At 62.5% G+C, this 13,158-nt stretch overlaps 1 protein-coding gene across 4 annotated transcripts; it reads right to left on the bottom strand.

Annotated features, from left to right (window-relative positions):
- Positions 1-93: 93 nt before the first annotated feature.
- Positions 94-10,649, bottom strand: NHERF2 (NHERF family PDZ scaffold protein 2). Of its 4 annotated transcripts, XM_079945998.1 has the most exons (7): positions 10,290-10,649; positions 7,639-7,839; positions 1,779-1,958; positions 1,303-1,456; positions 1,182-1,225; positions 753-815; positions 224-520 (listed from the first exon to the last, which is right to left on the bottom strand). In XM_079945998.1, the coding sequence occupies exons 1-7, from the start codon at positions 10,500-10,502 to the stop codon at positions 362-364; spliced, it is 1,014 nt and encodes a 337-aa protein (XP_079802124.1). In that variant the 5' UTR covers positions 10,503-10,649; the 3' UTR covers positions 224-361. The 4 variants fall into 4 exon arrangements, with proteins under 4 accessions (XP_079802123.1, XP_079802124.1, XP_079802125.1 ...); XM_079945999.1 differs by lacking the exon at positions 753-815; XM_079946000.1 differs by lacking the exons at positions 7,639-7,839; positions 10,290-10,649 and adding an exon at positions 4,473-4,628.
- Positions 10,650-13,158: the final 2,509 nt, after the last annotated feature.

Below are 13,158 nucleotides of genomic sequence, written 5' to 3'. Positions count from 1 at the left end.
GAGCAGCAAGGGCCGGGCCCCGCGGGTTACCACTGCCTCTTCCCCTCTCCCCCTCTCCCCCCTCTCCCTCCTCTCCCTCCTCTCCCTCTCCCCACATCCCATCACTGTCTCTCTGGGTATCTCACATCTCAGGGGCTCTCTCTCCCCATCTTGCTGCCACACTCCCCTAGCACCCAGTGGGTGGGGGGCAGGACGGGGTCTCACTGGGGCACAGGTTGGTTCTTGGGTGGTGGTGGGACCACCACGGCTTGGGGGGTAAGGATGTCCCCTCCAGTCCACTGAGGGGAGCTCTGGGCGGGCCCGAGGGGCAAGGCCCAAGGTCCATGCAGGAGGAGCCCGGCAGGAAACAGGCAGGGAGGGCTCAGAAGTTGCTGAAGATCTCTCGCTTCCGGTTCCAGTCCATCTGCGGTGCCCGCTTGTTGACCCTGGTGGCTCTCACCTTCTCCTTGGCCTCGGCTGCAGTGGGGCTCAGGTGGAGGCCGCTCTCCTGAAAAGGGTCGCGCTTCCAGGTGCTGCCATCCTAGGGGCAGATATGGTGGGTGGGTGGCCAGAGTGAGCCCTGGACCCAGGCCCCCAGACAGGTGGCCTTTCCCAGGGAGTTCACACCAGAGGCCACCTGGTGGCAGGCCCAGGAGGGCTTCCTAGAGGCGGTGGCCTCACAGCTCAGGCTGACAGCTCCACAGATGCCCGCCCCCAAGGCCTCAGGCCCCCCAGTGTGTGAACAGCAGTAGAGGTGGATAGGCACCCGCTACCTCAGTGTCCTTGTCTAAGCCAGGCAGGTCACTTCGGGATGAGCACACGGAGCCACCATTGAGCTGGGAAACCAAGGGTAAGGCTTGGCTTTAGGGACCCCACCCAGGAGCCGCTGTGCACACACAGGCTTACACGCACACGTGCAGACACGCGTGCACACGCCAGAGCTGCCTTTATTCCTCTATTTGGCAGTGGCCACTGAGCCTCTACTACACCCTGGAGGTGCCCGAGTGCCCTATGGCGCTGGGGTGTGGCTGACCCAAGACGGATCCAAGGGGCATCATGGCTGGGAGTGACAGGGCCAAGCTCGATCTCACAACCATGCTAGACAAGGACAGAAATGTCGGAGGGGCTCTGTCAGGTCTGGGGACCCCCAAAGGTGCCCCTGTGGTCTCCTGGGCTCACCCTGTCCACTCCCACCCTCTCACCTGGGCCGAGCTGGTCCCGTTGGTGACTGGTGATGGCAATGGACCTGTGGGGACAGTGTGTCACTGGCCACTCAGCCCCCAATGCTTTACCCCAGCACTGGGCCCCAGGGCAGCCGCCCACCTTCCACATGCTCCTCGGTGGGTGTGACCCGCAGCCGCTTGAAGTGCTCATCTGTTTCGGGGTCCACCACAAGCAGCCGGGCCTCGTCCTCCCGTGCCTTGATGCTGGCAACCACCTCCACGTGGCGCAGCCCCTCCACATTCTGCCCGTTCACCTGCCGCCGCCAGCATGGGATCAGTGCTGCCTGAGGGCAGGTCCCCACCAGCCCCCCAAGCCACTTGGCCAGGTGTGACATCAAATATTCATCAACGCTGTCACCAGCCACGGCAGCAAGAGGAGCACCAGCTCAGGTTCCCAGCATCTCCCTCCTCCCAGTGAGGACCCGGGGCCCAGACACAAACGCGCGCGCGCGCGCGCGCGCGCGCGCGCGCGGGAGGGCACAGGCATAGACAAACATACGGACACACACAGGGGACACGGGCCCAGTCACAAACAGAAAGGACACAGGAGCAGACATATACACACAGGGCGGGTACCTCTATGAGTCGGTCCTGGGCACGGAGGCCAGAGTGGGCAGCAGGAGAGCCTGGGTCCACCGAGCGGATATACTGTCCAGGCCGGGACTTGTCACTGTGCAGGTTAAACCCGTAGCCCTGGGGGCCTTTTTGCAGGTGGCAGAGCCTCGGGCGCAGCTCCCTCAGGGGCCCATTGACATCCTGCAGGCACAGGGATGCAGGGTGAGGCTCCAGCTCTGACCTCCCACCCTAGAGGCGCTGACCCCACCCCTGAGGCTTCCAGTCCTGTCCCCAGTGTGCAAAGGCAGGAGTGGAGGTGGTGGGAGGGAGCCCCAGCCCCACACTCAGCATCATGCCCCCACCTGACAGCATCCCCAGGTCTCAGAGACCAACACGGGGTTGGCGGGGGGGGGGGGGGGGGGGGCTGGGGGGGTGATGCTTAGGCTGCCTGTGATGATCCAGCTTCCGGATCCTGAACAAAGCCTTAGGGACCTGCGATAGGGTCAGGGGCCTTACAGGGGTGTTGGGAGAATCAATGGGCTCAAGGCTAGGGCTGAGCACAGACCAGGGGCCTAGGAGAGACAAGTGCGATGAGCTGCCACTCGTCACAGCGTCCAGGAAGGCTGTGGGCCCCGCCTGTCCTCTACCCAACCCCCATCCGGAGTGTGGGGCTGGCAGGGTAGGGCCGTAGGACCGGCTGTTTTGTTTATGCTCCCAAAGGTCTCCCTAGGGCTGATGGCAGTGCGGCTGTGTTTGCTTTCACATTCCAGATCAAGCTGGAGCCGCCCCCGCCCCCACAGGGCCCAGAGGCTTGGGAGGCACCGGCTGGAGCCTGGGCAGGAGCCCCAGTGAGGGAGCAGAGTGAGGGGCCGAGGATGGGGCCTGCCTCCCATCTTCCCTGCCCTCCATGGAAGGCTCACGGTGCCCTGAGGGTCCCCCCACCAACACCCCAGGGCTCTGCCTCCGTTTACCTCTGGCATCCTGCAGTAGGTTCTGGGCTGGGGGTGCGGGAGGGCCGTGCAGGCAGAGGCCAGACCCCAGGGCCCCCACCCAGCCAGGGCCTGAGGTAGTGACCACAGCGCTGAGTGGCCAGCGGCCACCGGTGCTCAGTTGAACATGGCGGTGGCCGGAGGGAGCGGGCGGCCAGCAGCTCAGGTTTCCTGGGAGCTTGGGGCTCAAGTGCGCGTGCAGATGAGACTATGCAGGGAGGGGGTGCTCACCAGGGCCTTTTCCTGTCCCTCTACCTCCCTGTGTGTGGCCAGTGACCCTGGGCCAGGCTGGGGGCTGTACTGAGGGAGGGCCAGCCTCCAGGCCTTCGAGCTCACCCCCAAACCCCAAATCGGACTGTGGCCACCCAGCTGTGGGACCAAGCGTGTCTCTCCTCACAGGGTGGTGCCTTACCTCAGTCTCTAGGCCCTCCCACCCCTGGGGAACACCTTCTTCCGGTCCAGCCTGTGCCCCTTCTCCATGACCCCTTCCCCGACCCCCCAAAGCCTGCCCCCTTGGAACCCCCGCTGCAGGCCACCATCTGCCCCATAACCCCAGGAATTCCAGGGACTGGGCTGCTGCTCCTCAGTCCCCCAGGGGCTCAGCCAGGCATCCTGGGCTGAACTTGGGGCTGTGAGACCCCTGGGTGCTCCAGGAGCTCACTTATAGACTCAGCCCCTCTCCAGACACACCTGGAAGTACAGGTGTGCAGCTCTGACGTGCCTCTCAGGTCCAGGCTGTCAGAGCACAGGTCCCAAGGCTGGCCGGGGCCATGTGTGGCCGTGGAAGTGTGACATGAGCACACCTGGTGGTGGAATTGGGCCCGGGTGGCAGCGGGGCATCACATGGTCACAGAGACCAGACATCCAAACGTACGCTCGCAAACAGGCTTCATGGACCCGTGCAGTGACCCATCGTGTGAAAGGACGGCCCTCAGCACTGGGCCCTGTGGCCTCTTCCCACACCCTCCACAATGGTTCCAGGGAGTGTTCTCTTAAGGCCCCCAGATGGGAAGCAGGACTGTCGGAGGGGACAGCTGGGGCCATGAAGCCAGGCTGAATGCAGTCATTTCTGGTTCGAGACCGTACTGGCCATCTCCCTGCCTCAACCCAGCACGGCTGCCTCTCACCGCACAGCCAAGAGGTTTCTCCTAACATCTGACCTAAGTCCCTCTCCTTACGATCAGGGTCCAAGGAGCGCCAAACTTGGCACTAGGCCCCTCAGGTTGAGGGGCTGCAATGGGGGACAGTGGGGAGACAAGGCTGGCAGCAAGGCGACCCAGGGGGAAAGCCCGCGGGGAGGCCCAGCACCATAGTAGGTCAGGAGGGGGTGCAGGCTGGGCCTGGCCGCATTGCTCACATTCCTCGCTCCTGCCCTGGCTCAGAGCACTTCCTGTTGCCTCCCAGCTAGGCCCTCAGGCTTCCACAGGCTTCCAAGCCCCATTCCCTACCAGGCAGCCACAGAGCTGGACAAGCCCTAGTCTCCCGGACATGCCTCTAACCAGACAAAGAGGCTGGCATGGGGGTACCCCTGGAGCCAGGCTGTACCACCCCCCAGATGGTGACTCACCAGCCCTGGCAGAAAAAGGCCCCCATTGTTGCTCAGGGTCCAGCCTGCTCACACCAGGGTCACCAGGGTCCCCAGCGTCCCCTCTCCCAATCCTGGGGGACAGAGACTAAGCTGGCTGCCAGTTTCCTCATTGCCCACCCTGCCCCCACCCCACCTGACCTGCACAAGCCTCCGGGATGGGCTCCGTGGAAGGGCTCCTGGGGCCGGGGAGGGTGGTGTGGCACTCCCAGAGCGGGCCATAGGAGGCGGGACAGAAGCGGCAAGCGGCGAGCGTCCAGCTGGAGTGGCCTGAGCTCTCCAGCCAGCCCAGGCTGCCACCCCATTTATCCACCTCCCACTGTGGCCCAGGCTCCCCAGGGACGGGTGGGGACATAGGGCTGAGTCACTTTGAGGAGCAGGGTGGTGGCTGAGCCCCCCTCCCCTTCTCAGGCTCCAGCCGGGTGTCCCCCACCGGCCAGGTTTCCGTCCCAAGAAAGGAAGGAAGGAAACTGCTGGGAGGCCCTGCCCTTCTCCCAGGACCCAGGGCTGGGGAGACAAGGAGGCAAAGGAGGGGACCCTGACCTCAGAACATAAGACAGTCCTGCTGCAGCTCACGGGGGGATGGGGAGCAGGAACCAGGGAGCCCCAAAAGCCCTCTTGTAGGCACCACGTCCTGTACCAGGCGGTCACCCTCTGCAGGACTCTGTCACCTCACTCACTCTCAGCCCCCAAAGGCCTCCAGAACTGGAGATGGAGGCATGGGCTGGCTGTGAGGGGGAGGAGGGCCCGGGGTCTATCACACCCCTGCAGCCCTGGCACCGCTGGCTGCCCCGTCGCTGTTCGGGGCGGTCCCCCATCATCACTGTCACGATCAGCTGCACTGCAGCTGCGGCCACCCCAGCCCAGTCTGAACCGGGCTGAGTCACCACTGACAGCGCTGACAGCCCCCGGAAGGGAGGGGCCAGCCACATCAGTGTCCTCCCCTGCGCACCCCCTCCTCCCTACCCAGGACAGGAGGACACTGAGGCTGAGAGAGCCAGAAGGGCCCTTGGGGCCTGGACTCCCACCTCAGCCCTTCCCCCCACAGGGCATGGAGGGTGGGCCCCTTCATCCCCCACCGTGAAGCAAACAACACACATCTCTCCCCAGTTCTCCTGACCCACTGCTGTTGAGGCCCTATCAGGGCATAGCCCTGTATATAAGCATCGTTCACCCAGGCTCCCTCACAGCCTGTGATGGGCGGAAGCTAAGCCTGGTTTGTGGAGGTCAGCGGAGGTCCAGCTCTTCCTTCCCATGCTCTGAGCTCAGCCGATTAAATACCGGGTCTCTGGCTGGGAGGGAAAAGAGAGACCGTGCCCTCAGGGACTCCCCTGACCTTATGGGGTCCCTGTCCCCCTGCCAGCCCCAACCACGGAGGGACCTGCCAGACGGGCCCCACTCTTTTCCTCTAAAATTACACCAGCAGCAGGCTTCCCTGGTGGCACAGTGGTTAAGAATCCTCCTGCCAATGCAGGGGACACAGGTTCGAGCCCTGGTCTGGGAAGATCCCACATGCCACAGAGCAACTAAGCCCGTGCGCCACAACTACTGAGCCTGCGCTCTAAAGCCAGAGAGCCACAACTACTGAGCCCATGCGCCACAACTACTGAGCCTGCACTCTAGAGCCCGCGAGCCACAACTACTGAAGCTTGCACACCTAGAGCCCGTGCTCCGCAACAAGAGAAGCCACCCCAATGAGAAGTCCGCACACTGAAACAAAGAGCAGCCCCCACTCGCCACAACTAGAGAAAGCCCACGCGCAGCAATGAAGACCCAACACAGCCAAAAATAAAATAAGTCGAATAAAAATAAATTAAAAAAAATACACCAGCGGAAGACCCCTCCTAGGGCTTCCTGCAGCCCCCAGAGCCTGAAATAGTGGAGGGAGAAGGTCCCACCCAAGGACAAGGTGCCTCCCCACCCTCCAGATAAGGCCTGAGGGCAGAGTTTTCCACAGGAAGGTGAACTCAGCCATTTGTGTCTAAATCAATGGACAAACGCCTAGGGGGAGGGGCGCTTCCTCCTGGGGGTGAGATGCCCTGGGAAGGAGGGAGACTCCAGCTCTCAGTCTGGCGGGGTGGTCAGCCAGTGCACCATCCCAGGGCTCCCCTGAAATCACAAATCTGACCCTAACACCCCCTACTCTGGCCTTCAGTGGCCCTGGGGCAAAGTCCAGACTCCAGGACTTGGCACTGTGGCCCTAACCATCACCCCCTAGCCTGCCCTAGAGCCACAAAGAACAAAAAAGTGGGGCAGGGGTTCATGCTCATGCCTGTGCCCAGGTTGCCTCCCCACCGGGAATGCCATCCCCTCCAGGAGAAACACAAGGCCCCACAGGATCCAGGTCACAGGCATGGCCAGCTCGCCTGGGAGACATCCGGGACAGGGACAGGGCAGGTGTCAGGGTCCCCTGCACACCCAGAAATGTCAGATCTCACACCTCCACCAGCCCCAGGCCAGTGGTTCTCAAAGTGGGCTCTGGGGAGCCCCTCGGCTTGAATCTTCCTTTAAGGGATTTTTCTCTTTAAAAAAAAAATGAAGAAGGTAGTAGGGGCACAAAATACAGAAGGTAGTAAGGGCGCGGGGCTTCCAGGAGGGCAGGACAAGCAGGCTCTTCCTCCTGGCATCCAGGTGCTGCCCCAATAGGGCCACTGCCCAGCCCCTGCTACCTAGAAAGAGACAGAACTAGACTCCCCACCACCACCACCTCCCCCTTCCCCAGCTCTTCCCCAGTTAGCTCTTCCTGTCTGGAGGGGGGAGCAAGGAGAAGGGGGAGGTGCCGCAACCCCTGCAGACCCCAGAGCTGAGGACCCAGCTTAGAGAGTCTCCTCAGCTGCCACCACGGAGGAGGGTCAGTCCCTCTGAGGCCTTCAGAGCACAAGCAGGCTCCTCAGACAGACACCCAACACAGGCACAGAGCTGAGCACGCTCAGTCCCAGAACATCCCAGCAGCCCCTCCCCAGGTTCCTCAGCCCCTAGGCCAGGGAGGGGGTGGCTTGTCAGAATGACCCTTCCTAGGACAAGTGGCTCTGAGGAGCGTCCTGGGGAAGAGGGCCAGAGACGGGGGCTGTGGACCAGGGCCAGGTTGCCCTGACACTACCTGATTTAGAGCACAGGCTGAGGGCAGAAAGAGTGGCTCCAGGTAGCCAAGAGGGTTTTCACCAGGGGCAGAGAAGGGGCCCAGAGGGGCAGCAGAGATGGAGACAGATACTTCTGGAGGTGACTAGAGGCAGAGACTGCTGTCAGGAGGACAAGAAGGTGGTTCTGGGAGAGCCCAGGTGGTCCCTGTGGGCAGAGCCCACCATACCTTCTGGGCGACCTCAGAGCTGAGGCTGCTCCCTCGTGCCCAGTCCGGCTTTGGCTCCCAGGGGTCGTGGGCAGGGGGCAGCCCTCGCTGGGCCATCTCCTCGGTGCAGGTCAGTTGCCGCCGGCGGAGCTCTTCGTCCGTCTCCTTGTCCACCACCAGCAGCCGAGTCTGCCCCTCCACGGCCTTGATCCTCTGCACCACCTGGGACAGGTGGGTGGTGGGAGGTCACGGCCAGCACTCCAGGCAGCAGGCAGCACATGGGCAGCGGCACCACCCAGGGCTGGCCCAGGGCTGTGGGCAGGCTGCGAGCCTACCAGGGGCAGGGGTGGGCGGCTGGATCGAGAGGCCCGCTGGCTCCGCCCCCCACCCCCACTCCAGCAGCTCCCTCCCTCTTCTCCTGGGACTCCGGACACAAGCGCCCAGGCTGCAAGGGCTGTGGGGGCCTCACAGGGCCTCACCTCGGCCCAGGAAGTGACAAAGACGGGGCTCGGCTGAGCTTCGGGTTTTCAGCATGCGTGTGTGCATGTGTGCGGCCTGCACCCTGCAGCCTTCTGTTTCAGGGTGTCTCTAGGTCTGGGTTTGAAGGAGAGAACTGTCTCCCTGGGTCCCAGTTTCAGTGTGTTTGTGCCTTTTTCTGTCTTTTCCAGTGGTGGAACATAGTGGTCTAAACCCCTGCCTCTAGGCCTTCCATTCTCTTCCAGATCATGACAATGGACCTATTCCTACTGGACCTGCGGGGAGAACACCTGGATTCCTGTGGCAAGGCACCTCCTCAGGTACCTACCCATAACCCGGAAAGCAGGATTCAGACACAGCAGGGAGAGGTGGGGAGGGGCAGGTCCACCTGTGGGACAGGTGTGGTTACACAGGTGTCTGTGAAGTATCTAGAGCATGTGCATGGTGACGGCGCATACATGCTAGTGTGTGCCCGCAGGAGGGGCAGTGCCCACTGGGCATTGGGGAAGGAAGGGCAATACCCCACCCCTACCCCTAGGCCTGGGAAAGGACAGACAGGGCCCCCACCAGCTTCTCAGTAGATGTTCTCAAAAGATAGGAGGGTCTGAACCAGGCCCATCTTTGCCCCAGCCCTCCTCTGTACCTGTCTTTCCCCATGAGCCACAGAGTCACAGGAGGACTCCAGGACCCTCATGCTTCCTGACTGTGGGACCCAGACGAGTCACCCAGTATCCCCAAGCATCAGTTTCCTCATCTGTAAAATGGGAGCCGTAACTGTACCTTCTCCCTCCCAAGACAGTGGGAAGGTCTCAAGTGGTCCTGTGTGAAGTTCTTAGAGACCAGCACCCCGGGAGGCCTGGGATAAGCATTGCTCTAGGGGCAAGGGTGGCAGCAACTGTTAAACAGAGGCCAGGCGCCAGCTCTACCAGGCCCTCCCTATGGCCTGTCAATCCAAGCTCTCTGGCCTTGACCCCCACCCTCCAGCAAACAGCCTATCCAGCTGACACTCTGGGTAAAAGACAGAAGGACGGCAGACAGACGGACAGACAAAATCTCCAAGGGTAGAAGTGAGAGTTCAGCTCCCAGCCCAGCCAATTTACTAATCTCTAGGCCCAGGCCTGGCCACACAGACAGGTGTTGGGGGGACACAGAGGAGCCTGAGTAGAAGGGGTGGAGGAAGACTGGACCCAAGCCAGGTGAGTCCCTGGTCAGTGGGAGACGGACACCCCCCCAGGGGTCAGAACCTGCAGAGAACCTCCCTCTGGCCTTTATCTTCAGCTGCAAGGGGCAGGGGGCTGCGATCAGTGACCCCTGCCAGGCCATCCAGCAGCCTCTTTGGAGAAGAATGTGCTGCCACAGCGGTGACTCCCACCAGGACCCAGACACCATCAGCCAGGACACACACTAGTACACTGGCTACAGACACACTGACGACTACACATAGCCAACAGACACAGAGGCCGGGACACATATATACACAGCCACACACAGGAGGGTACACACACACACACACACACACACACACATCTCCCAGTTCACACACGTCCAGGCATGCAGATCTGTATGCACACACATATATCTAGGAGTGCAGACCTGTATACGCATGTGCATACAGTCCAGCACACACACTCACTCAACTGATGCAGGCACACACAGGTGTGCCCTCCCTGTGACATCCCCTGCAGGTACACACACGAGGGACCTGTACATTCACAGACATACCCAGTTGTGTACACACGCACATGTGTACACGCTGATAGAAAAGCACCCGTATCCCCAGGCACAGGGAGACCCCCGAGGGGCCAACTGCTCCACACATTGCGCTGAGGCCGGAACAAGACTTAAGAGCGAGGGCTGAGACACGGAGGAGCCGCAATGCGGGCCCCTCCCTGCCAGGATTCCACCCCCCACCGCCTCGCTCCGTGCAGGACCGACCCGGGCTGGAGGAGGCTAGGAAGGAGGCCGGTTGCCTCTGCCTCAGCGGCCACGTCCCCCACCTCTCCACGGGAGCCCACCGCAGGCCCTTGTGCGATCCCCTCCTGGCCCGGAGAAGGGAGCTGAGGCCTGGGCGCAGGCAGCCCCGAGCTCGGTGGTTATTGGCGCCCTCCGCGCGCGCGGGGCAGGGACGCGCTCCGGGGATGGGGGCGGTGGGGGGTGGCGGAGCGGTGGGCCGGGGATGGAGCACAGGCACCCACCTGGTGGTGCGTCTCACCCTCCACGTTGACGCCGTTGACCTCGACCAGCCGATCTCCGGCGCGCAGCGCGGCCGCCTCCGCCGGGGAACCGGGCTCCACGCGCCGAATGAACTGCCCGCGGCGGCCCTTCTCGCCGTGCAGGTGGAAGCCGTAGCCGTGTTCGCCGCGCACCAGGCGGCACAGACGCGGCCGCAAAGGCTCCGGTGCGGCCATGGTGCCGGCTGCCCACCGGCCGGCCAAGGGCTGGCCACGGCGCTTTCGCCCGCCGCCAGCAGGCAGGGGCGCGGGGGCCGGCTCGCGGGGATGGGGGGGGCGCGGAGGCGGCGGCGGCGCTGGAGACCCGGTGGTGGCCTCGGCGGCTCCCGCTCGGCTCCCGTCGCCTCCGGCTCCGGCTCGGGCTCTGGCTGCGGCACCGCCCCCGCGCCCGCCCCTTCCCCGCCCCCTCCGCCATGCCGCCCCCGCCCCGGGTCCAAGCCACCCTGGTCATTTCCTTTGCCTCCGCGCTCCGCCAGCCCAGGGAGGCCCCGGGGGAGGCGTCAGGGCACCCCCGAATCACCAGTACCCCTCTGTCTCGCTCCCATTCTGGGCAGCCTTCTTGGCGCCAGCGCCTTTGCCTCCTATGCCAGTAACATTTATTGAGCACCTACTGTATGAGCAGCAGGGGTATCAAGGCAGGCCCCTGAGGCGGGAAGGGGGTGGAGAAAGGATCCTTAGACTGAGGAACCCCTATACAGGGGCCCGAGGGTAAGAACAATGGCCATGGCTCTGCCCACCCTCCTCGGGAACCCCCCTACCCCTCCCCCCTCTCCCCTCCCATGGCCCGTTCCTGTATCAGAATCCCTCCTGCAACCCAGAGCTTCCCTGACCCAGCACAGAGTCCCAGGATGGTCCAGGAGGCAAAAAGAGGGGTTTGAAACTGACAAGGCAGCAGCCCCTTCCTATATCCTGTAGGCCAGTGACTGAGTGACTTCCTGGCCCTGCCCAGGAGTGATTGTGCCTATCTGTGCTACGTTGGACCATTAAGCATTCCCCACCACCATCCCCTCCCTTTGCCAGGACCCCTCACTCCAACCCCTGCCCATCCCAGGCCTGGTGGGTGACTGCAAAGGGTGAGGGAATGACATGCACTTATCTGGCTGGAAGGAAGGGGTCTTTGCTACCCTCCTCCTGACCTAGGATGAAATGTGCTGACGGCTTGGGCCTCTGAGCACTAGCCAGTCAGCATTCACGGGAGCTGCTCCCTTGAGGAGGCCCCTCCTGCACCCCAGCTCTTCCTCCCCTCCCCTCCCTCCACCTCCACCAGCATGAATGCCCCCTTCTCCCAACCGATGGAAAGTCATTTATTCTTTGTGTACCTCTCTGAGTACACAAAGACCCCACAAACCTAGGGGTCTCAGGCCATTTTACAGATCAGGAAACAGGTCTGGAGAGGGAAGAGACCCATGCAAGTTTCCCCAGTTCCCCTTGGGCCCAGGGTGGTGAGATCCCAAGTCCACCCTCTTCAGCTTTCTCAGTCACACATACAGGAAGACAGCTGAGCTGCAGGCTCACCCTCAACCTGCCCCTCCCCAGCCCTGCTCAGCACCCTGCACATGCCTGGCCCCCAGGGGTCAGGCACAGCCAGCCCAGACAGTTCCCCATGAGGGGAAAAGCAGGCTGTGCTCAGGCCCAGTCCTTGCTGCTCCTTCTTCCCTTGCCAGTGCCTGCAGCCTGGGCTCATAGCCCCGGCCCAAGCACAGGGCCTGCCTCTAGGCAGCCTCCTGGGCCACAGCCCCTTGGGTGTCCACACCCCAGCTGCTGTCCCTAAAAGCCACTTAGGCTGAAGCGGCAAGGCTGCTCCCCCATCCCCTGGATGATGCTGCCATAGGCTGCTGCCTGGCTAGCCACCTCCATCTGTCTGTCTGTCTCTCCAGAGGCTGCCTGTCTGGCCTGTGACTGGCCTCCCTGAACCCAACCTGGTACTGCTGTCCCCGGAGGCAGTGAGGGTGGGTATGGACAGTGGGGTCCACCATATGCCACCCCAGGTGGGGTTTAGGGGTCACCCTATAGCAACCAGGACCACCCAGGACCTGCCATGCTATAGCTTTGAGGCCATACCAGAGACGAGGGAGGTGGCTGGAGGGGAGACCCCCAGACCAAGGGGAAGGGAAGGTAGGGACCCCTGATCCCTTGGGTCAGGAGGCTTGGAGACCTCTTCCCCTTCTGTAGAAAAGACACTCCCAGATCAGCCTTCTGCAGCCCAGGACTCAGCCTGTGAGTGAAATGGATGGGAACAGAACACCACTGGAGGGTGGGGTAACCAAGGGATGTGGTCACAGCCAGGGGCCAGGAACACTGTGCCCCAGAATAACAAAGGAGGCCCCAAAGCAAAAGAGAAGCCAAGGAGGTACCAAGAAAGGTTAGCAGAGTAACAAAGCCAACATCATAGTAACAAAGGGGACAGATAGCAAAGGAAGTGGATAAAAGCAACAGAATAAAGGCAGCAGGGAACCACTCGGAAGGGAGAGCAGGAGTGAGTGAGAGGGAACAGGGTGAGTACGGAGCGCCTGGGGTGACAGAGGTGAAGAAAGGTGACCCAGCAGCTCTCTGGCCAAACTCTCCCAGGCCTCTTCCTTCAGCCGCACTGTGCGGAGGTGCAAGAAGAGAGAGTCCAGGCAGCAAAGGGAAGGGAGAAGCCTGGGCAGCGGCCCGGAAGTGTGCACTGAAAGGTGTTTGGGCTGGAAGCTGTTTGGGTCGCTGGGGATGGGCTGGGGGAGGTGAGCACGAGGCCAGCAGCAGGCGGGAAGGCGGACAGGTTGCAGGTGAGCAGAGGTCTGGGTGACCCCCACCCCCTCACGCTCCTGTGCTCACCCCACTCCAGCCATCCTGG

This window comes from Stenella coeruleoalba (genome assembly GCF_951394435.1).
Source record: "Stenella coeruleoalba genome assembly, chromosome: 15".
NCBI classification, from domain to species: Eukaryota; Metazoa; Chordata; class Mammalia; order Artiodactyla; family Delphinidae; genus Stenella; species Stenella coeruleoalba.
Note: the sequence above shows the minus strand (reverse complement) of the source record. Positions and strands in the feature narration are given on the sequence as shown.

Excerpts from the sequence above, each read along its gene's own strand:
- NHERF2 (XM_079945997.1), bottom strand. The coding sequence starts at position 10,502 with ATGGCCGCACCGGAGCCTTTGCGGCCGCGTCTGTGCCGCCTGGTGCGC. Across the intron at positions 1,959-7,638 it reads GCTCTGAGGTCGCCCAGAAG|GATGTCAATGGGCCCCTGAG; the intron begins GTATGGTGGGCT and ends CTGTGCCTGCAG. Across the intron at positions 1,457-1,778 it reads CCCAGGACCGACTCATAGAG|GTGAACGGGCAGAATGTGGA; the intron begins GTACCCGCCCTG and ends TGGCGGCGGCAG.